This window comes from Bombus vosnesenskii, unplaced genomic scaffold, assembly GCF_011952255.1.
Source record: "Bombus vosnesenskii isolate JDL3184/JDL3185 unplaced genomic scaffold, Bvos_JDL3184-5_v1.1 scf7180000013348, whole genome shotgun sequence".
NCBI classification, from domain to species: domain Eukaryota; kingdom Metazoa; phylum Arthropoda; class Insecta; order Hymenoptera; family Apidae; genus Bombus; species Bombus vosnesenskii.
Window position 1 is genome coordinate 1,452,785 of NW_022882984.1, and position 24,131 is coordinate 1,476,915.

At 35.4% G+C, this 24,131-nt stretch overlaps 3 protein-coding genes across 8 annotated transcripts; all 3 read left to right on the forward strand.

Annotated features, from left to right (window-relative positions):
* The first annotated feature begins 3,683 nt into the window (after positions 1 to 3,683).
* Positions 3,684 to 8,522, forward strand: LOC117236295. 2 transcript variants are annotated; one of them, XM_033499127.1, is made up of 8 exons: positions 3,684 to 3,824; positions 6,341 to 6,533; positions 6,639 to 6,756; positions 6,843 to 6,953; positions 7,035 to 7,142; positions 7,217 to 7,483; positions 7,564 to 7,840; positions 7,918 to 8,522. In XM_033499127.1, exons 1-8 carry the CDS (start codon positions 3,804 to 3,806, stop codon positions 8,023 to 8,025), a joined length of 1,203 nt encoding a protein of 400 aa, XP_033355018.1. In that variant the 5' UTR covers positions 3,684 to 3,803; the 3' UTR covers positions 8,026 to 8,522. The 2 variants fall into 2 exon arrangements, with proteins under 2 accessions (XP_033355018.1, XP_033355019.1); XM_033499128.1 differs by lacking the exon at positions 3,684 to 3,824 and adding an exon at positions 5,853 to 6,171.
* A 2,569-nt stretch (positions 8,523 to 11,091) lies between these two features.
* Positions 11,092 to 20,938, forward strand: LOC117236297 (galactosylgalactosylxylosylprotein 3-beta-glucuronosyltransferase P). Of its 2 annotated transcripts, XM_033499131.1 has the most exons (5): positions 11,092 to 12,123; positions 16,644 to 16,852; positions 16,929 to 17,322; positions 18,072 to 18,229; positions 18,396 to 18,794. In XM_033499131.1, the coding sequence occupies exons 2-5, from the start codon at positions 16,655 to 16,657 to the stop codon at positions 18,792 to 18,794; spliced, it is 1,149 nt and encodes a 382-aa protein (XP_033355022.1). In that variant the 5' UTR covers positions 11,092 to 12,123; positions 16,644 to 16,654. The 2 variants fall into 2 exon arrangements, with proteins under 2 accessions (XP_033355022.1, XP_033355023.1); XM_033499132.1 differs by lacking the exon at positions 11,092 to 12,123 and having other exon boundaries at positions 16,655 to 16,852; positions 18,396 to 20,938.
* A 132-nt stretch (positions 20,939 to 21,070) lies between these two features.
* Positions 21,071 to 24,069, forward strand: LOC117236290 (annexin B11-like). Of its 4 annotated transcripts, none has more exons than XM_033499108.1 (9): positions 21,071 to 21,415; positions 21,491 to 21,549; positions 21,735 to 22,304; positions 22,431 to 22,607; positions 22,693 to 22,897; positions 22,980 to 23,132; positions 23,211 to 23,384; positions 23,462 to 23,643; positions 23,712 to 24,069. In XM_033499108.1, exons 2-9 carry the CDS (start codon positions 21,532 to 21,534, stop codon positions 23,760 to 23,762), a joined length of 1,530 nt encoding a protein of 509 aa, XP_033354999.1. In that variant the 5' UTR covers positions 21,071 to 21,415; positions 21,491 to 21,531; the 3' UTR covers positions 23,763 to 24,069. The 4 variants fall into 4 exon arrangements, with proteins under 4 accessions (XP_033354999.1, XP_033354998.1, XP_033355001.1 ...); XM_033499107.1 differs by having other exon boundaries at positions 21,071 to 21,410; XM_033499110.1 differs by lacking the exon at positions 21,735 to 22,304 and having other exon boundaries at positions 21,074 to 21,415.
* Positions 24,070 to 24,131: the final 62 nt, after the last annotated feature.

A 24,131-nucleotide genomic window follows, 5' to 3' on the forward strand; every position in this document is an offset into this window, starting at 1 on the left:
GATTTATTAACAATTACGGCCTCGCTATATCTCTTTCATCGACTATGCATTCGGTACATAGGCGAGTTAATTCTTTTAATCACATATAGTATCGTGTTTGTCGCTTGATAAAAAGCGACATTCGCAAATATGAAGCTGCGTAAAAGCAGCGAATTGCGCAACGGACAAACGTGAACGTAACTATATAACAGGATGGAACAGGAATTAACTTGTTGTTTGAAATCCGATCCTCATTCGATGGAATAATCCTGGTCACCGTAGAATCACGATAAAGTACGATCGTAACTCGTCCAAAGGGTAAAGAAAATTGAATAAAGTGTATAAATTTTACGTTCGCCTGTTTATCTCCTAGTTCGTGCCTCAAATCTGGGAATGGCGGCGTGTATATACACACACGTGTATACTATTCCGGCGTAATTAAATATAAATGTATAAGTTGTACAAAATGTCGAGTGCAATTCGGATTAAAATAACATATACAGCGGAATACGGTGTTCCTGCTAATTGCGCGAAACATCAAAACTGTATTGACATCCGCCATTTTATCGTTAAGAAATTTTTGAATTCGGGTAAATATATTTTGTTATCATCTGTGTGTATTGTTACAGCTGGGCGAAAGAATTTCATGGCAAAGCGGAAGAATGGAAAAGTTGATGGATTATATATGGTGATATTTTTTTACCCGAATTTAAAGATACGACACGTTCGGATCTCAATACTTTTCGGAACGTTTCGCGCGTCTACTTTTAATGTATATTTAATTTTTTTATGGGGATCATTTTTTGTATGGTCACCAAAAATTTACGAGTTTTTTTTTTTATTTTTCTGTTATTTCGTTCGTCGTCCATAGCGATTCGTTCCAACGAAATAGCAAACAATTTTTTTTCTTTTATGGTATAGATAAGTATTATGATCAAAATTTTAATGTAAAAAAAATTTAGAGGGATGTGTTGCGTTAAATGTAGACCAAAAACTTTCAGACGAAAGAAATATATAGTTTGTATTTGATCGTTTTTAGCGCAGAATAAGTTGTAAAAGATCACGAGTTTAATCGATATGTCGAGAGGATATATATAAGAAAAGATATTTGTATATTGTTTAAAATGAGAGTTGAACTTGCCGTGATTAGAGAAGAAGTAAGAGGAAAAGAAAGAAATGATATCTCGTGTACTATTATTGCGCGTTACGATTTCGTAAGATAATTAGGAATTTATAATAAGTAAGGGTGTTAGGTTGGCAGGAAAACAGTGATCGAGTAATTTTTAAAAACGTATTAAAACGAAAAAAAGAGGAAAATAATAGAACAGAAGAATATCCTAGCCGCGATAAAAAGAATCGAAGTGTGTGTAAATTATAAAATCGATCGATAGCGAAAAACTAGAGATTAACAGAAATCAATGAGCTGCCATCGTTCCCAACCCTTTTAACGAATGTTTGCATTCAGAATTAAAAACGTAAATTTCTTTCTATAATTATTTACCTATATAACTATGACAATTGTAACTGACACGAGCTGTACATCTTGCGGCTGACCTCACGTATTCTTTAAATTCACGCATAATTATAGACATAATTATAGATATCTATTACGAGTATAGCATTCAAGTAGTAAGTAATAACAATAAAATAATGGAATAAATGTCATCTATCCTACCAAGTGTCCAAATTGTTTTCTGTATAATACCTTCCGCTCTTATTAGCAAATTCTACTATGCATCTATTTTCTGCAGAAGGCGACATCGTTATACTAGAAGACTCGAGAACGTTCGTTATTTAGTTGTATCTTATTTTTGCTGGTAAGTTATATATTATATTTTTATTTGAATTACAAAATTGGAGAAAATAATTTGGTAATTTTATTTATGATTATATTTTTTTTAAACAAAAAAAGAAAGGAAAACGAATACAATATTGCGATGGTTGTGATGGTTGACAGTTAATCTTCAAAATAGAAAATATGATGAATGATAGTAATAGTAGATGGTTTTTAAACTGATTTTAAATTCTCTAAGTTTGTTAAATTATACATATATCGCTTAATGTGATCCCAATAGAAAATCCATGCAATTCAGTTTCATTGTGTCATGAAGGTTAAGTATGTGAGAGCAGCATGACGCGGTATACGGATTTCCTACATTACCAGTTAAACTTTCTAGAGCTCATATAGTATTAGGTCATTGTTGACGTTTTTTAAACCAACATCAAGAACTATTATGGAGTCACGAATCAATGACCTGCAGCGCTCCAAGCGGTAAACTTGATACATTCGTTCGCCAATGTCGTAAACACGATTGTTTAAATTTCGACGAAACGTGCTACAAACTTTGCGCTTTAATTTTTTCATATCTACGATTTTTCCAAATATATAACGTTGTGAGATAGATTCCGAATCGTGAAATTTAAAAAAATTCATTTCCCAATGTATTTTATCGTTAAACTTCGGTATAAGTTGAACTTAACCAAAATTCGAAGAGGGCAAGTATTTCATATGTAATCATTCGCCTAAATACGATAAGCGTAACTATAAAATTTTAGGATGACCATAACGTATTAACATGTGAAGAATAAAAAATACGGTTTATACGCCAATGCGTAGATCGACAGGTTGCCGTTCCACATTCCTCTTTGTACCCTTGCCATGGAAGGATGTTCAATGAGTCGATGGCCTTGACCAACTACTATAGCGACGTGCATTTCCGGAAATGCTTTGCTCTCGCCTCATGAGATCTTTCTTCTATGTAACAAGTCATGTAGCTATAAAATAGTGGTTCAAAAGAAAACTGGTAAGAATGTTCTATTAAAAAACGGAGTATAGTATTACGATGTGATACTTTTTCAACAAAATAAATGGAAAATTTATAATACATTAAATAAATGTCGAAATTATGATTTTGTATTCATACTATTAAATCACAAATATATTTGTAACCAGCGGAAAACAAAATAAAACTATAGAAGTGTTGGAAAATTAAAATGTAAGTATACAATTTTCTAGTTACTTTATTTATATAATCTTAATATGAATGGTTGTGCATATTTGTTTATCCAGATTTCAAGAGAAATTCCTTTCAAAAACTGTGTCCTTTCTGGAAAGTAATGATTATATTGGAATGTCGCGACAGTTATATACAAATGGCGATGAGTAACAGTAACATTGATAACCTGTAGTTACCTATAGCTTATAAGCTGTTCGTATCTTTATCTCACAGAATCACTTCCAGCTATCGTCACTTCTATCTTGCATATCTCGCGCGTACGCATGCGCGATAGATCGCGGCGCGCCATGGTATAAATTTTACTTATTCTAATTACAGGAACACTATACTATACATATACATATGGGAAAAAAAATTTTTCTAATTATATATTCGTAAGAAGCGGAAATGGAAATTATAATTTTAATAATGATTCAACAGTGATTCGTCTATGTTTAACAGATTACATATAAAAATTCGTTTAATTAAAAAAAATTTGTAATTGGAATTTCCGAATTTTTAATTTTGTGGGTTTATAAAATTTAATTTAACGTCTTTGCATTTTTAAAGCATATCGAAAAATTCTAAACGTAATGACTAAGTTTTGAAGTGCGTTGGGGCGTGATTTGAAGTGGAATGGTGGATGGCTTTGGTGGTGATGAGTACGGGACCGAAGACAGGTGGCTCCTTATACCATAGCACGGGTTCGATGTGTTCAGTTTTGCTATGACCGCCGACTGGTCACGAGACATCTCCGAGGTAGAACCCCTATTTTGAGTTTAATACATTTTGTTTCCCTGTCAAAGAAGAAAAAAAAGCGACACTACAATGGAATATCGAACATTTATCGTGAGTTGACAATGTAATCGTTATTTTCTTTCTCTTCCTTTTTCTTTTTTTACTTTTATCTTTTAATCACTAAGAATTGTTACCATATTATTTTTATCCTATTGCTTTCTTAATAATAAATTATTTTCATGTAAGTATAATGAATCAATAATTTGGAACGAATTATATATAAAAGTGAATATAGAACCATAATATTTTTTAAATCGCTTTTTCTCAAAACTGACCTCGTACAAGTATAACTGATTACAATTTCTATGGAATCAAGCGCCAAATATACTCGATCGGTGCGCATTCTAGATGAACTGTAGCGGAAAAGGTTCAATAAATTCAATACCTTCACGTTAGTCGATGCTTATTATAGAAATGTCCCGCATTCAGTAATCGCAGGGAACCGGTATAAAGTAATACCGTTACACAAATGCGTAATAAATGTCATGGCGGGAAAAGTATACTTTTACGTCTTTTTTTAATATCGCCTCTTGTCAATGGAATGTCAAATGTTAATCGAACGCGATTTAAATAATCACAAATCTGACTGATACCTTGCCTTGGTATTCTGAAAATGATTTATGATTTTACTTTACAATGAACAAAATTTTCAAAATCAACGGAAATCGTAACGGAATCTAACGATGACTTCTATCTCATTTTATTAGTTTATCATTAAAACTTGCTTTTGAGAGTTGTCACCAACTAAAAAGAAAGTAGTACATAACCTATTAAACAAAATAGAAACCTAAGATCTTTTCAACCACATGTCTCTCTCAAAACTATGTAACTCTTGCTGAAACAATATTTTTCCAATTCTGGGAATGGAGTAAATATTTCGATTAACAATCATACAAAGCATCACCATAGACTAATTTGACACGAATTATGAATACAAATTTTGCCTGTCATATCCATACCGAGTGACAGGGGACTGGCATCCTACCTTTCCTAATCGTGCCCTAGGCATTAGAACAGATAAATAATAGAAAGAAAATGCTACTCATTCACAGAAATCTTAATTCGGTATTATTTTCCTGATAAAACATACGATACAGCCAATAAATGTACTCTTGATAGTAACAACCACAAAAATACTATATACAGGGTGATTGGTAACTAGTGGTACAAGCGAAAAGAGAGTGATTCTACGTGAAAAAAGAAGTCGAAAATATAGAATAAAAATATTTTTTTTTAATTTTTTCTTTTTTTTAATTTTTCCATCGAGACAACGATCTACAGTGAGATCCGTTATAACGTACCGCACGCGTACCGAGCGAAAATTCAAAGTCGATTTTCTCGAAAACAAAGCCTCGAACGAAAAATTTTTATTCTATATTTTCCACTTCTTTTTTCACGTAGAATCACTCCCTTTCCGCTTGTACCACCAGTTACCAACCACCCTGTATATGTATTGGATTAGGTTGGGGTTAGGTTAGGTTGGGTATATTTTTAAAGAAATTTAAAGGTAGATTTCATGCATGTCACAGATACAAACCTTAGCGTCTGGATAATGTAGTATTAGATATTTTACTCAACAATTATCTTTCCTCCATAATCTTTCAAGTAGTTTCATAATATTCTTCTTGAGAATATTCGCACTTAAAGTATAAATCATTTTTTCTTATAAAGAGATTTCATTCCTTTATCGATGTTTATAAAGATACGAATCCGCATAAACATCCGCGGCTTATATATAATAATGATACAAATAGTACAGTGTGCGTAGAAATTTGAAAAAACCTTTTGGGCAACCAAATTTCTCGTCGATTCGATTATCACAATTTTCTTGGTCAAACGAATAATCATTCTGTGAATCTGTACAAATGTGTAGTCAAAGAGGCAGTAAAATAAATGATCTATGGTAGCTTACACGATTAATGAAATATCCTCTGATAGTTCCACATGACGATTTTTATCCTCGAAATTCCTGAAGATTAAACAGCCGAAAGAATGTAACGGCTGGCGAACGTGCACGCTTAGTGGGGCAGTCAGTATACAAGACTATAGTCTCGGGGTATTAATAGTCCGCGGAGCGTGGACCGAGTACCGTTAAGGCCGAATACGATACACGTCGGTATCTTACTAACGGGGAATACCTTGTAAGACCGAAACGCGTAGAGACGAAGGATCATCGACAAGCTAGTTCAAACAACTTGTTGTTTGTATTTCGTTGATCCTGGCTTCCATTCGAATAAAGCTTCCCTTCTGTTGTAGCCAACTTGTTGGATCTATGAAATGTTGGCACGAACCGTCTGTTTGCTTTGAGTTAAGATTTTAATTAAGCTACAATAACGATTAAGTCGAATGAAGTTTCGTAGTTTTGAGACACTGATAAATACGCGATCCAGACGAAAAGGTAAAATAGAGGAAATCAATGTATAACAATGATTATATAATTTAATTTCACAAACGGCATAAAAAGATGATTATTGTGATTAAGCAATGTCGTAAATAAAGGGAACCAGTGTAAATATTTATGCGAAAGAGGTTAGGGGTATTGTACTTATCATATGTGAATTTCGTAGATGGTACTTTTATGCATTTTGTGCCACGCAAATGAATATTCGGACACGAAACAATCGAAACCAAATGACGTCGATTCGACGACAGAATCTAACGAACCTCCAGAAGGATATTACGCCTTCGTGAAGTCACCGAACGCAGAACCGCCTAAAGTGAGGCCGCCACCTTATATAGATAGCGACAAAGAATGCTATGGTACGCATTTCAAAGTTGTGCCACTTTAATATCATGCGTCAGCAAAGAAGGAATACAAATTATTCTCTCTGCTACTTCCAAATAAACGTACATGAATGATTCTAGACACCGGTAAACAGGGAAAGGGTTACGTTTCCATACACAATATTTGCGGGGATCTTAACAAGGGTTATATCCCGCGAAATCCTATGAATCAGTATTTCAATGGCTCGTCGTATCCTTTGTAAGTGTAATAAAATTATTTATATGATGAAATGTCATGATAAATTCTAACCGTGATTTGATATCCTTTCTCATTTTTTCTTATAGCGCGCTATTGAAAAATCACACGTTGAAATTTCTAAGCAAAGCGTTGCCTATACTCAAGGCTGACGATTCATTGCCGAAGGTCGCCACGGTGCAATCCTATTTCCAGAATTCGTTAGTAATTATATAGAAACGTAAATCTATCGTTGGGTTGTCGTTTTGTAAAATGTACTTCTTTTTTCCTAATATCGACAGTGTCGACACCGACGAGAAAGGAAGTAGAAGCAAGCGATCGTCCGATTCAGAAAGCGCCTTGGATACTCTCAGAAACGGTCGTAAATTCTGCGAAAATGGCGGAGGAGTGTAAGTCGCTAAACGAATTATTTTCAAAAATACAAGTTTGAATTTTGAACTATAATTTCTGTTTTACGCCAAAGAGTTTGCATGCTGTACAAGGCTATACAAGGTGAACCATTGGCTACCTCAGCAGCTGAACGCCGTGACGAGCCCTCCACCCCTGAGTACCGTCAACGAACACCGCCACAAGAGAAGCCAGAATACACCGGTCCACCCACTCCTTGTCCAGCTAAAGTGGAGTACGCTACACCAGTGTTCGCCAAGAACTATCAAGGAGTTTGGCGCTACGTGGTGCAAATCCCTTACGAGGGTTACTTCACTCAGACGATCGAAGTAACCCGATGCATGTAATATGACAGAGCATATGCAATTATCGTAACCAATTGTTATCGTCGAGCGATTTTTAATATTAATCGATCTTTCACAGGCAATCAAGATGTCATTACTTGGATGGTGGCTGTCTGTCGTCGCCAAGATGGACTAGTTTGCTAGTAGCAGAGATCTTCTATCCTGACACGTTTTTGGAAGAAAATCAAAATTCTAGAATCAACGGCCTGAGGGATACTGCCGGTTCACCGCCGCCTGTTCACGATTTCCAGAATTATCAACAATATTTACAGAAACGTGCCGGGGAGAATGAAGCTCGCAACAGCGGATCGTCCCAGCATCATTGCGACGGTGTCGACGAAATGGGTTGTTTCCAGGTAATCGGACGATTTAAAATGTTCCAAGTGAAAATTTTGTTTAACAGTTTCTTGACCCCGTTTTGTATGCGATACAGGTAAGATTGTACTACGATTGGTTCCTGGTGCCAGGAAGCTGCAAGTGTTGGCGTCCCGATTACTTCAACCGCTATGTTCGTCGTAGCGGGTCTAACGTCGAATTGTGATGGCAATATCGCGTGTCAAATCACGTAAATGAGCAAGAAGACGCGCTTGCGTGATATGACTGATACGATTAAATCGATAAGCTTGTCAGATTCTGTGAAATAGCCTGTTTTGATCGATCGATGATCAAACGACTATTTGTTTGATAACTGAATAGGAAAAATGTTAGAATCGAACATACATTTCGAAGATCGTATTTCAGCAAATCATCGAATGAGGAGAATTAAAGTGGATCCACTGAGTGCGATCGATAATCTAGCTTTAATATAATACTTTGTTGTATTAAATTCGCAGCATTGTGCACCTTAAAGACTGAAGAGAAGTACCATTGTCGTGAACGCAGTAGAACGCGCTAATGAAGTTGCATCAACGCGCGTTGTTACTAAGTACATATTTCTTTTTTTAAATAATCCACGTTTCGCATTGTATGAAAGTATGATTTGCATTTTTCATTTACGAAGATACGTTGTTAAATTAACGCAGTAGAATAACTATAGAATCCTTTCCTGTTCTCTTTTTTTACTTGTCACTGTCCTTCATTAATATCTCAATGGTATTAAAATGAAATTCATACATGAATAATTAGAACCCTTATTAATAGTTATATAAACATTAAATTTTTTATTTAAAAAATACGTAAAATCGACATTAGGATATCTTTGACAGAAATCCGGAACTATATTCATTCGGTTATCGAGATATTTTATTTTACAAATAATGAAACTGTACATTATTATATTTCCGTTCTTTACCTATTCGAAAATTATATGTTATATATAGTTCCGAGGGCTGAGCAAATTCCACGTTCGTTGTCAAAGACACGAGCCAACTTCTAAACTACCCACTGAAACCAGTCGTTCTACTTTTTAAATGTTGACGTAGAAACGACTACATTTAAGTCAACGTAAAATTATACGTTTCATTCTATAACTACTTATTACGTAATTTACATAATATGTCCATATTTCAATGTTGCAACATTCTTTGAACACGGATACGACGTTCACCTATTTAAATAAATAAACAATTCTAATATATATTGTTAAAATTGCGTGATAAGAGATTCCTTTAAAAATGTCGTATCTCTATTGTTCTCCTAACCTATCTCATCTGCCGATAAAAATCAGTGACAGGCATTATAAGAAATACAGATAATTAAACAAGCGTTTCCTTCCTAATTCTGCACGCTAATAGAAGTTCCATGCTCTATTTTAGATCGTTGATAATCGAATTTACACGCGAACTCATTCGAACTCTGCTGATTAGGTAATGCAAAAGCCGAAAGTACCTACTTTCTAAATTTATAAAATGGTTCGTTTCTGTGTAGGTCATGGCTCGACTTTACTGTATGCTTCTCTTTTCCTCTTTTCCTTTATTCCTCTCTTCATACGTATTTCACGCAACAACGCTTGACAATTGAACACGTAATTCCTGCATTATGCATTTTAACCGCAACGAGTGCAGGATACGACCAAAAACACAAGGAAGTTCGGACAACATCGTTTACAAGTCCCTCTCGAGATTCGTAGGCAACCGTGGCCATTTACAATACTACACACTACCGTGTGTATAGTGTATAAGTATTGCCAGGTTGGATCAATACTCCGGTCGCTGAAAGACGAGGTGAGAGGTAGTGGAAACGACGATACTCGGAGAGAGAGAGACTACCGCATGGTGTCTGTTGAGCATGGTTATCGAGCGATTCCACTTGTTATGGGGCCGTTGAGTTAAAAACATTGGGGAAAATTCGTATTGAGTTTACTTTGTCACTGTATACAAACAATAATGAGCAACTAATTTGTTTAAACAACTTGATCGAAAAAGTGCTTTAAAAACCGATTCATTAATCCGCCAAATAAATTTTCTCTCACTCTTTCATTACATTTCTGTGATGGTAACAAAACCGGTCGATCTATTTGCTTCATTAAATACGTCATAGATTAAACTTAAGAATTGGAATCGGTATATCTTGAAAGATTTATCCGTTCGATGATCGATCTATATTTTTGCTTAATCGATATATGAACTTAACCCTCGAATACCAGTCGCTATCGTAGCCAACCGGCGAATGTTTAGTTGAGTCACGTTGTATCGTACCCAACAAAACATATTTCCCCACTTAAACAATAGCTTGTAATGTAACTCCACGTTTAATCCAGATAGTTGCATCACAATGTTTTTCATTTGACGGAGATTACATTTCTAAATTAACTTTCCATCGTAGTTGGTAAGGATTCACGAGAATTTGTAATCAAGAGAAATAAAGTCAAAGAAATTAGAACTTGCCGTAAGGATTTAAGAAAAAAAAGCTATTTTACATTGTAAATAATGTACTTATCATGTATGATGATTACTTACAGATAGAGATTTATATTCAATCTAATCTATAGTTTGATTTATATATTTGCTATTTATGATGTATAATCTATCGATGTTATTATATTTTATCGAGGAGACACAGGATTTAACACTTTTTTCAATAACTTATCTTCGATAAACTTCGATAGTGCATTTTAAAATTGTACAATTTTCATTGCAAGTAGTAAACGTCATAAACCTATATATAGATGATTATAATTACAATGGTATAATGGATGTAAATGGATGTACATAATTATACTCATATCTGAATAAAACTAAAGTTCATTTTGCCAAAAGCACTTACATGTTTTTGATAATTGTAAAAATATATTCATAGTTCGTCATTTTGACTATTGGGTATGGTAGTTGTACTTATTAAGGCGACAAAGGTAGAGGATGTATTGGAAAACTGATACCAAAATTCAATTGACCATCTGATCGCTCGATCCGAAACAGTCACCACGCGGATGTTTCAAAGATCGATAAAAACACCTACTCTGCGTCAAATAAGTACATTCTCCCACGTGATTCAGTGCAGCGCGCATATATATCGCGATATACATATGTATTATATATACATACATACATACATGTATATATATAGATAGATAGATGTATATGTATAATGTATATATGTACACATATAAGAGCAGTGACGGCGGCGTGTCGGCTGCTGCGCCAGCTGAAACGAAATAGTGGGGATATGCGAACGTAGACGGATCGCACAAGGGGAATGCGACGAAGGAACAGTTCAGTATCAGCCGACGGAGGAGTGTCGTTTTGTCGTTGTTCGATCGAATTCTCCGTCAACTATGCTGTTTCCGCTTTTCGCTGACAGAACACGAATGAAACGTACGGTGGACAGGCACGTGATTAATGAAACAATCGACTAGGGTTCGACGTCGTCACGAACATCCAGTCGGTTTGTGGTCGACTTCAAAACGATCAGTTCTCGTTCGAGACACACGACATGTGGCCAAAATTTCGAAGCGGCTCAAGACTCTTCGCTAAAAATACATTTGCCAAACTATCAAAGTGTTACAAGATTAGAGTGAAAGCAGAGATCAGTGATACGTTCTAATGAAAGGCGTTCTTTTTCTGAATCATGTCAGTGACAACGTGCTTCCGTCACCCGGTCTTTCGAACGTAGTCGTGATATCATGAAAATTTATGAAACTCAACCGAAGACAGCAATCTCTTGATTATCCCCTTAGTTATTCACGTGCCGTGAAAGCCTCGTGATCGTTTGTCAGTCTATCTGCATCGCGCAGGGAAACGAGCGCGATTCGGTGAAACATCATCGCGCATCGATGGAGTCCGTCGCAGTTGTTAAATGGATCTTCTCCTTGTAGCAACAACTATATTCGAAACTTGCGAATTCGTTGTGAAAATATAGACGAAATTTGTTGGTAAAAATTATGAGAAAACAACGTCGTTTATACTGTTCCCTTTATCGAACGCATTAAATTCGATGCACGGATGCATGGTACGGTGAAACAATCACGGAACATACGTATGCAGGAAAATCACTAGTGTCGAATTTCAATCGGGACTCCCCACGTCCCATCAATAATGTTACTAAACGATATCAGTAACATAGCTACCGTGCCATTGTTTCTCGTCTTGTAAAAAACGCGCGAACATTTGACATGTGCGATAAGCCGAATTCTATACAAGTTACATAAACGAGAAGCAGAACAATTACTACTCGTGAGCGGAGCATGAACACCGTTTATCAGGTAAGTTTTAATTGTCTCGATTGAATAGGGGGCATTCATGGTTCGTTAGATCGATACTAATATCGAAGATGAATTAGTCGATCGTGAAAGTTCATGTTAGTCTACAGAAATCAAGTGGAAAGAGGACTTTCGAGAAAATGCTTAAAACTGGTAGCTTTGAACTTTATTGATTAAATATTATTAAATTAAAACCAAGTTTAACGCTCGCACAACTAATTTTGATAACTAAAAAGTAGTATACAAGAATCCAGGCTTATTCGTACGTTTTGTCCGGCTATGGTTGACTCATACGAGATCTGACTACTGGAGAAAAGCAAAGGAATGTATTTTTAACGGTCCACGCAATATATTTTGATGTTCCATACTTGATTTTGATCGATGGAGGACACATACGTTTTTGTTTTCCTATTTTTGCGAATTATTTGAAAAAATTACATATAAGTTAGAATTAACCCAAACAAAGTAGCCCATGGCCCGGTATCCGAGGGTTAACCAGGCGATGAGGTTATAACCACCGAACTACTTTGATTTTGCGTGTCGGTAACTTTGCTGCTTATTACCGGCTAGAAAAGGAGGGGAAACTGAGTTAGAAACGTTCGAAACATACATTGAACATAGATGGAGTTCTTTGATTAAAAGAAAAGGCACGATTTCATTCAAAAGCAGAGGAAAATTCGCCGGTGCCATTAAAGTGGCGCCACTAAATTGAAAGGGTTAACAAAGGGTTGGAGAATTGCAGCTTTTTGTGACCTACATATATGGCCGAAGTTGATACTGCAGCAAGTGATGTACGTCTGTCATGGCGCTAAATTAAGTCTAATCGATCCTTTAGTAGACTATTTGCAATCCTCTGATTTGATTATGTAATGCCGCGCACGTTACAATTTCCACTCTGTCTTTATTTCAACACAGATGTTTTCTTATTTTTCTTTTTCTTATTTTCTTGATATTACACTTTATTTGATAGCTTTTGTAGAACTGCCGAGCATCGACATCTTACGTTGGACCAACTGCTCACATATAAGGTACTTAACGGTAATATTATAAGCCCCGAGTTGTTGTCACGTTTTAATTTATTTGCATTCTTATCCACTTTTCAAGAATCACGCAGGACTCTTTACGATCAATTTAATTACACATATTAATTGTATCGTTATTAACGTGAAATATATTCTGCAGGTCGATCGACTATTTGGGTTTCGATACATACAGGCGGAGTCGTTCTGATAAACTTATATCGCGTTTAATAATACGTTTAATAATTTTAATAATACATTTAATAATAACGATAATATAATACATCATTATATTTTGGTATATCTATTCGTATATGCATGGTAAAACTATTTCTACATATCTGAGTTCGAACAATCCGATCTATATATTTATTTTTATTATATTCGAGCATAATTTGATAAATGAAATTCCAGGTGGTAAAGAATAGACAGATTATATATATTTACAAACACATATACTCGCATGGGATCGTTCGAGTTAGTGGCTGATAACACGGAGAGGAAGAAATTTTGGTTCAAACTTGGTGAAAACTTTTTTGTTATCCAGTGTGATTGAAGCTGCTCCGTATTACTTTCGGGCTCGAGAAAAAGTAATTCAGCGTAACGATGAAATATAGTCGTCGATAATTCATCGATTGTTTGAACAAACAAAGTTACGAAAAGAATGTTTGGAAAAACAATTAACTCGTGAGATATATTATGAACGAGTAGATGATAAATTCTTCAGCCTCAAAAACGTAGACATGCATATTTTATCGGACGAATGGTTGAATAATTTTTCAACTAAAAAATTCCAGTTCGAGCAGCTTTTGTATTCTATGCAGCTTATGTATTGCAAGACCAAAAGTTTAGATTAAATGGCAAAACTCTGAATGAAAGAGAAACTATCTTTGATCGATTAATCATACACAACAATCAGCAACAACGCGCTGAAGAAAACTTAACGTTTAAAAAATGTATTCGTTCCGCAAATTCCGTGGAAGCAGCAACGGAGCGTAATTTATCTTGCAGATGAAATTGTATGGAATTCCGTGCGTGAAGATTATTCTCATTCTCGTGGCAAATTTGCGGCTCTGCATAGTGAAATAAACGCGCGCTTTCATCGAAACTATCTTTGATATTGCATCAAGGAATAATGGTGACGGGCCTATGTGCGATTATTTTACATTTCACTCAATTCACTCTGGGCTCGAATTAAATATGGTTGCTCTACGTTGTATTTAATATGTCTAATATATTTTACACATTGTTTATTTTAAATAGTTCCCGAGCTGAAATTATTAACTATATGTAATAATATGTATATAATCCATTTTAATTTTACTTCTCAAATAATCGCACAACCATAAAATTCGACGCACTTCGTTCAACGGTGTAAAAATACCAATAATTTTTCCTCTATTTCTGTTTCTTTCCAACGAAACGATCGAACATTATTTTAGAAATTTAAATGATAGTTAAACGAAACTTTGGACGAAAACAGACAAGGCCTGCGGTTCTTCGCCGTAGTAATTAAACACAATTAGTGGAAATATACATAATTTATCGGATTATTTCAGCCTCGGTGCATTTCCAATCGTATCACACGAATATCGAATTTCTTTACTTTTTTTTTTATTCCTCTTTTGTCAATGTTATCTTCAATCGAGCGTAATTATAAATATTTGATCAACGCTTTCGCCATCATCGGCGTACTTGCAATAAGAAACAGAAGTTTTTATATTTACGCTTGTTTCTGTATCATTTTGCCGAGTGTAAGACGGTCAGGTGATACAAGATACAATTTCGACTTGTTTCACTTGTTGTGTTAAACGTCTACTTTACTATCGCCAATCGTCGCAAAGACATTCTCTTCCATTGCATTAACTTCTTTTATTTCGTTTCCTTTATTAGACTATACACCGTTTATAAGAGATATAGAAAATATAAATCAATCGACCATACGAAAGAGACAGTTACGTACAAATATGTACCAACGTTATCAAAGTTTAATCTTACTAACACTAACCGAGTAAGTAAAATATTATAGATACGTAAATTCTTTTCTTTGCTAAATTCTAGAAAACACACGTTATCGTCATAAAAGCGAATAGATTAGTTTATCGAATCATATAAGAATTGAATGAACACTTGCGTAAAGGTATGTCAGTTGCTAAATCAATTGATGTGTATCGGATCGGTTCGATCGCAGATCGGTGTCTCTGTTTTACCTTTTTTCTCTTTTAATCGCGCGGATACATTTATACAGATTTCTATCGACTAGGAATAAGACGACGATCGTTTCTGTGTTTAGAACGAAAATGTTGATCGATATGTTTAAAACGTCGTAATAAATTACTCGGATGTTGTGCGTGACGTTCGTCAGTTTATTATTTGTTCATAGAGATAAGTTACGTCCTTGAAATTTTTCACGATATTTAAAAAACCGCAGTAGGTAATTCAGTTAAGGAACTACAATTGTATCGACGATTGAAAATCTGTATATTCGTGTCGACGTTAAGCATCCGTCGAATCCGTATCGAAACAACCTCTTGGAGAACCCACGACGTGTTCGCGAATTTACTTAAATACCAAGCATTAAACTCGTTGTTCGAAACATCGGTTCGATTTGTAACGAATTAATAAACCGAAGCAAGTTTCACGCAACTTGGACTAAACTAATCGAAGAATGGTGAGAATCTAGAGAGAAGAAGATTACCGATAAATAGAACATATATGAATACACGTGGAGACAGTTTTTCGAATGGAACATTTATTCAAAGATATTCTCAATTCTCATTATTCATTTATTTCTCAATTTTGAATCGCCTGCGAAAGTAGAAACGAATCGATCGGAAATACCATCGCCGAGATAATTTCGCGAAATAGAATTGCATTCGCTGTCGGTTCCTTAACGTATCATGATGCATTACTCTTCGAGCGAAACGGTAAGCCACGATAATTTTCATTCTTGATAACGCGCAACTGGACGTTGCAGCTCGATAATTGCCGATAGAAGATCACAAACACTTACGATGTATCACGTATTTCTGGCGTATGTTAAAATTAATAAAACGTAATGACTTTTGAAAATCATGTATGCATAAAAGAGCATGCGTATCACCGGAAACATATATCTTATCGTTTCCCCTTTATAACGGCTTTGGTATACGACAGTGTACACACTCCCTAATTTTACGAGCTCGTTCATTTGCAAAGCATCTTGATCGAAAAAAAAAAAAAAAAAAGAAGAAGAAACGAAAGACAGTGAAGCGAGAAAAACGAAGACTGTACGACTTCGTTATCTAGATGCTCGAGACCTTCCGAACAGCTAATAAATTAGCGTTACAAAACTCACGATCAATTTACGATAGCCATTAAGTAATTATATAACTATCTCTTTCGTGCTTGTACGATTCTCTAATCCTATACGAGATTCAGAGTGCTCGGCTTATTAGTTGTACTAATTAAAATAAAATATTGTATATAAATTTATGGTATATAAATGGTAATTTTTGTTCGCAGGTTTTGGTATAATGAAGTCATCCATGAAAATGGGTGTGGTAGCCATAATAGGTCTGTTCGTGGTGTTCTACCAATATCATTTGTCTACCAGTGTGAGATTCGATCAGATAAGTGACTTTAACACGGGTGGATCCGCGGAAGATGGTCCCGTTCTATCCCAGGAAGAAGTAGAACGCTACGTAAGGACGTCGAAATTCAGCGAAGAAATGGTAAACGTTGGAAGATGAAAGCTTCGCCTCGGGTTCGTTTAATCGCTCGTTTAAAACACAGTCCTTCTATTTGTAGATCAAAAGCGCTGTGCGCAGAGTTCAAGAGATTAACGGACTTAGTCCAGACATAGCGTCGATGTTAGTGCAACAGCTGATAAATCATTTGCACAAGAATATCTTCGAGCTGGGCGAGAACAATTCGAAGATCGCGCGATTCGAACCTAGTCGAAACGCCACATCGAACGAACAGCAAGAATCGTCGATGAAGTTGAACAAAACACCGGAACCGCTGTACATAATCACGCCGACGTATCGCCGACCAGAACAAATACCCGAGCTCACCAGGATGTCGCATACTTTGATGTTGGTAAAGAACATTTACTGGCTCGTTATCGAGGACGCGACCGTTGCTACCAAACAAGTCACGAGGCTGCTGGAGCGAACAGGATTGAAGTTCGAGCATCTGACGGGTAAATCCAATAGATTAGAAATTGGAACGGAATTCAAACGGAGCTGCGACTAAATGGTATCAATCGTTAGCCTGGGCGAAATCTGTCGGCTATTCAACCATACTTTCTCCATTTCCTTTCTATGTTTCAAGCGTCTTTCGAGATAGTTACTCTGTCCTAGGAAAAATGTTCTTCGCGTCGCTTTGTACCTCTCGTTCCAAGTTAAACGTATTTCGGTCGAGATTCTCGTAACGACATCGTTACAGAGTGATAAAAACATAATGCAACTGGGCGACTCATAAAGATGTTGATTGGAACAACGATATATTAATTATTTACATTACGTATTATATCGTTGTAATTCGTTCGTTATACGTCACTAACCGTCAAAATTAAAGATCGTGTTATTTTTGTATTTGTTCATATATATCATTTATTGACATGATCGAAAGAAGTAATTTCCAGTCTTTTCAAAATATCCCGCCATCGAGTCGACACACGCGCTGTAAATAGTTCCGGTGAGAATTAATTTCGTTGATCGACTGCCGTCTCGTCGGGAATTAATTGAAACAGCCGCAAAGCTCTCGATGAAAAAGCGTTATATCGATTTTGTTGGCCAGGCCAGTCTGTGTTTGAATATGTAGTTGTAATGGCCGATTCTCCCAAACGGGGTATCATGTCGGTCTTTGCATAAGCTAATTTATATTGGATCGTGACACAAAATTCGACGATGTTGCCTCACCCGGACGCTTTCGCGTTTTCTTTTCCAGCTCCAATGCCTGAGAAGTATAAGCAGAAAAAGGGTGCCAAACCACGAGGCGTATCTAATCGAAATCGTGGCTTGCAATGGATCAGAGCGAATGCGACCAATGGCGTTTTTTATTTTGCTGATGACGATAATACCTATGACATAACTCTTTTTGACGAGGTATTATTTCTGCGAGCATATAATTCTTTCTAATTTACGTAGTGCGAGTATTGCTGATTTAAAGCAATGCACAAAATTGTATATTACTTCTGGTAATTTAGTTATCACGGTCACAGTTAGTTCAAAATATTATTGTAAGAATCAGAAATGCAATTATGTATTTTAGATCCGTAAAACGAAACGAGTCTCCATGTTCCCCGTTGGATTATGCACCAAATTTGGTTTAAGTTCTCCCATCATTAAAAACGAGAAGTTCGTTGGATTTTACGACGGTTGGATCGCTGGACGAAAATTCCCGGTCGATATGGCAGGTTTCGCGGTAAGCGTGAAGTTTCTACTTCAGAGGCCAAATGCATCGATGCCGTTTAAAGCTGGCTACGAGGAAGACGGTTTTCTGAAAAGTTTGGCGCCATTCGAACCAAAGGACATCGAATTCTTGGCCGACAACTGCACCAAGGTGCTCGCTTGGCACACGCAAACAAAAAAGAATGAACCAAGTGTGCCCCTTGATATGAAACTATATGGTGAAACGAACCTGGTTAAACTGAAACAACAAATAGTATGATGTAGTCTGACTACGATTGCACTTCCGAGTTCGATCTGATTTTAATCATTAATAAGTATGACAAACAAAGTGATTCAGTGCCTGAAGTATTGTAAAGTACGATTGGCGTAGCAATGATCTTCTTTTCTGGTTTTTTATTGGTTGACTGGTTGAACAAAGTTATTTCCCTTGTTATAAAAAGACACTATATAGGCTATCTTTTTACGTTGCTGTTTTCTTAAACAGATTGTAAAGTGGGATTATGATCTATGATAGAATCATATTAGATTATTTCATGTTATTCCATCTTATGTAGATTATTTAATCTTGAGCGACTGATAGATTTGAAACAAAATATAGCTTTCTTTATAACTCAAAATTTTTAAAAGAAGCTAATGTGCGAAGAAAATGGGAACTAACTAAACTTTGTTGCAGTGGTATGTTTCTGTATAGCATAGAGTATAGAGCGTTATTTTACATATTAACGTATTAATTTTAGTTGCAATGAATAATATATAATGCGTAGGGTAAAGACCAATTAGCGCGAGAAAAGTAATTCGATTGAGTTACGATAAAACTAAGAGAACTGTGAGAAAGAAAGATCTTTACTGTTCAGTATATACAACTTCTTGCATTATCTTCCGTTTCGCCTTGCAAGTTGCTTGTTTTCTGTGTAGGTACCCTAAATTTGATATGTGTTCAACGGATCAATTTTTTTTAGAATTCCACAGTGAATAGCGTTCATCAAATCTTTAATGAAACAGAATGAATGCAAGTTACCTTTTATACTTATCGTTGTTGTACAAATATTGTTTTATAGTATATTTCTATAACAGCGTAATATATTTTTGTCTTATGAAACAACGAACAAATACAAAGTGTTTTGCGAAATAGCAAATAGGAAACCTTAATATTTTAACGTTCTGTTTTTATAGTTAGGATCCTTAATATTATTAGTTCATATTATTTTGTGTTACTTTTAAGGAGATTGCCTACGTGTATAATATAATGTATTATGAAATTAGTCAGTCTTAAATGAAAAAAAGAAAACGTCGATAAAGGAAGACATTATGCACACCGGTTTTTAATGGATTGTATGAAATATCGTAAGATTATATATAGTTCGCGGCAGGAAGAACTTCGATCGTCGAACGTGAATTCATATCGAATGCATGCGTAGATAGGAAACAAATGAAATGTAACGAAGCGTTTCAAAAGGTCTGTAACCAAATCTCGCAAAGAAATGCTATAAAGGCTTTTAAATGATCAACGATTAAAGTCGAAAGTAGAGTATAATATGGAAATTAAAAAGTTATTTTGAAATTTTAATAGACCTTTTGAAGCTTCATCTTAATATGCAACATTAACCTACCAAAGTAATGCAAGTGATATACAAAAGAAATCTAAGTTAAACAGAGATATTTTTTAGTTCTTGATTATTGGAACTCGATGTTTCATTATCAAAACGTTTAAGTTCTCCGCGCTCTTGTTGCTCAAAATAAATAAGAAAAATAATTTAGAATGCTGCACGCATCTGGGACGTTATTATCTAGTCTAACAACGTTGTAATGAATATTAAAATTATCAAAAAATCTATTACCGCAGTGTCGAGCGAATATAATTGTATATTACATATTTCTTTGAAAATTCACAGGACAAACGCAAATTCATTTTTTATAATTTTTTAAAATATTCGATATTGAAGATTTTACAGTAGTGCTGCGTTAACTGACCGACATTTTTGAACATCAAGGATAATTGGAATTTTCTAGAAATATACCTCCTTTAATAACTGGCCAGAAGTCCCAACCCGTGGCCAATTAGCGAAGCACTATTATAATCTTTATGTTACAAACTATAAATATATTTATATATATTAGCCAGATTTTGTCGACACATAAACATAGTTTTGTGAAAGCGTATCGAGCACAACGTGTAAATTGTTAAACCAAGTCTGCAATTTCCTGCAATTTACTCGTACTCTAATTAAGCGGAGATACTATATCATGAAAGCAATAAACTCGTTGTTAGATAATGTTGGCTTTGTGCGAATCATGTCTTTGCGTGCGTGGATATTAATGACTTTAACAATCATAAAAAAAGGAAATGAACGATACATTTAATCTTTATCATGGCAAAATAAAAGAAAAGTGAAAACAGCTTTGGACGGCTGATGAAAATATTTTGAATTTTACGCGCCTAGACCACACATGCGTACTTTGATCGTGCCATTTCCGTCTAACTCGCTGTCGCTACGTCAGTTCGATGTGACGTCAGTAACTGGTAAACGATTGCTTTTTATCCTTTCCCACTAATCCCATGACTGCGTATACGTACTTACATTATACGTATACCTTTCGATGAAACATCGTTTCTCTTGAATTCGGATTTGTAACATCTGCTTAGGTTCCAAGTCCCGTTACTAATACGTCACAAAAATAAAATCTCCCGGTACTTGTAGAGTGCGACAATTCTACGAAACCTTAAGCAGTTCTAAACCGTTTTCGTGCAACAGAAATAACTTCGATATAAGCTTGAAGAAATACGATTTGTTTGTCATTGTTTCATAACAAGTGCGTCTTTACTGGGCGTTTCCAACCTTACAGTTTCCTTTTTTCGTCTTTTATTTATCCTTAGGTTTGTTAATTATTACAATTAGATTAACATCGAAACATCACGCTTTTTATTTAATTGGAATAATAATTATTTAATTACAGATTTTTGTGCCTAGTGATCATTTTGCAAGAAGTCAACTAAGATGAGTTACGGTTATCAAGTGAGTATTTACTTTTTCTTACTATTACAGATACTTCTTACATCTTTTTTTTAAATATGTTTTTATTCACATATCTTTGTGCGACTTAAAAACACATCTAAATAGCATGAAATATTTACAGTCAGAAAACAAATGAACATGAAAGTGTGATTGTATTATTTTTTATTTGCACCTTGCTATCAAAGGGACCACCAGTGATTCAGTTTCCTGGCCATGCACCACCACCAACATCATTTGGGGCTCCACCTGGTACACCCTCTGCCCCCGGTGCTCTGCCTTATCCTCAAAGTGGCAACATAGGTTTTACAAGTCCCGCTCCTGTGTCTTTTGGTATGCCACAACCTTATTCTCCATATCCTGTGCAACCTAATCATCCTATATCAAACCAATGTCCTCCTCCAGCACCAGGAGCTCCTGCTCAACAAATACCTTTACCTATGCCACAATCCCCTTCCCCTTACCCATCCCAACAAATGCAGCAACCATATCCAAGACAACCTTCTGTATATCCACAACAGCAAAATTATAATATGTATCCAAATCTTCGGAATGCACCAGATGCAAAAGAATGTTTTAATATTCCTTCTCCTTATACCTCTGCTTCCAATGCTCACTCAAATAATTCAAGTTCCTATCAAGGCGGAAGCTATCCTGGGGGGCAGGGTACAGGATATTATTCTCCACACACAAGTAGATCTTCTCCCTATCAACCTAGCCCAGCCCCAGCCCCCCGGAGAAATCAGTTTACGCCTAAGGTGAGACTAACAAAAGATGTCTAAAAGCCTACATTGCCCAAAGAATGATTTAATATACAAAAAATATACTTTAATCATTGTTTCTCCAATGGAGATATTAAGTATGATCGTTGGTTTATGTTACAGCTGTCCCCTACAGTTGTACCATACAACGATTTTGATGCCAGAGCAGATGCAGAAGTTTTAAGGAAAGCAATGAAGGGTTTCGGGACGGATGAAAAAGCTATTATTCATGTGCTTGCCAATCGCAGTAATCTGCAACGCCAAGAAATTGCAGTCCAGTTCAAAACCTTATATGGGAAGGTAAAAACGTTAAAATTTAATTATAGGCTATAAAAAGACTAATATGTATATATTATTTTAAATTAATTCAAATTTTCTTTAATAGGATCTTATAAAAGATTTGAAGTCCGAATTGTCGGGCAACTTCGAAAGATTAGTTCTTGCTATGATGATGCCGTTACCGCAATTTTATGCCAAAGAATTACATGACGCAATGGCGGGTATCGGTACCGACGAATGCGTCCTCATAGAAGTATTGTGTACTATGTCCAATCACGAGATTCGCGTGATTAAACAAGCTTACGAAGCGAGTAAGTCCCACTAGACATAATTTTTTTAGAATTACAAATTTCCTTATTGAAGAATCATAATTATTTCTCTTTTACTGTTTAGTGTATGGAAGAACATTAGAGGATGATCTAACAGACGATACTTCCGGGAATTTCAAGCGGTTAATGGTATCGTTATGTTGTGCCAACAGAGATGAGTCATTCGACATAGATCACGCAGCCGCTATAGAAGATGCCAAAGAACTTCTCAGAGCTGGTATGTAATGTTATAAATAACGCAACTGATTTATAACGTTATCAATATATGGTATTTGCACTTTCCTTTGCTTTTCAGGGGAACTCCGTTTCGGAACTGATGAATCAACGTTTAATGCGATACTGGTTCAAAGAAATGTTCCACAATTGAAACAGGTATTCCAAGAATATGAAAATATTACGGGACATGCTATTGAAGATGCAATCGAGAACGAATTCTCGGGTGATATCAAAAAAGGTCTTCTAGCCATCGGTATGTAAATAATATATTATGTTTTACTATAATCTTGATTGAAACGGTATATTGATATTGAATTAATTTCACCACAGTGAAGTGCGTCAAAAACAGAGCTGGTTTCTTCGCTGAACAATTATACAAAAGCATGAAAGGTTTTGGTACAGATGATGATCGTTTAATCAGACTGGTTGTCACACGTTGCGAAGTGGACATGGGAGAAATCAAAGAAACATTCAGACAGTTATATAATGAATCGCTAGAAGAATTTATATCCGTTAGTATATTCAACAGAAAAATGCAAGAAAATTAACTGATTAAGTCTAATGACTATGTTTTTTACAGGGTGATTGTTCCGGACATTACAAGAAATGTCTTTTAGCACTTGTTTCTTAAAACTATATTAACAAAAAATGTGAGATTATATCTCATCGCATTTAATGGCCAATTTGTCGAATATTAATGTCCATATATTTATTTATTTACTTGTTATTCACTTAATGTGTTACAAATGATTTACGCTATTATATTGATATGTTTCTAAGAAACGAAAGAAGATTATAAGAATCTACATACAATACAGAAGACGCGAAATTTTACAAGCTTTACTTCAAATCTTGAATTGTTATATTTCCACTCATTGAATCTCAATTATTGTTAAGCGCTATTGTTAAATACTGTAAAAGTATTCTACGAGTAAAAATTTATGAGAAAAGTATTAAAAAAGAAAAAGTATTAATGACTTATAAAAATGATATAAAAGGT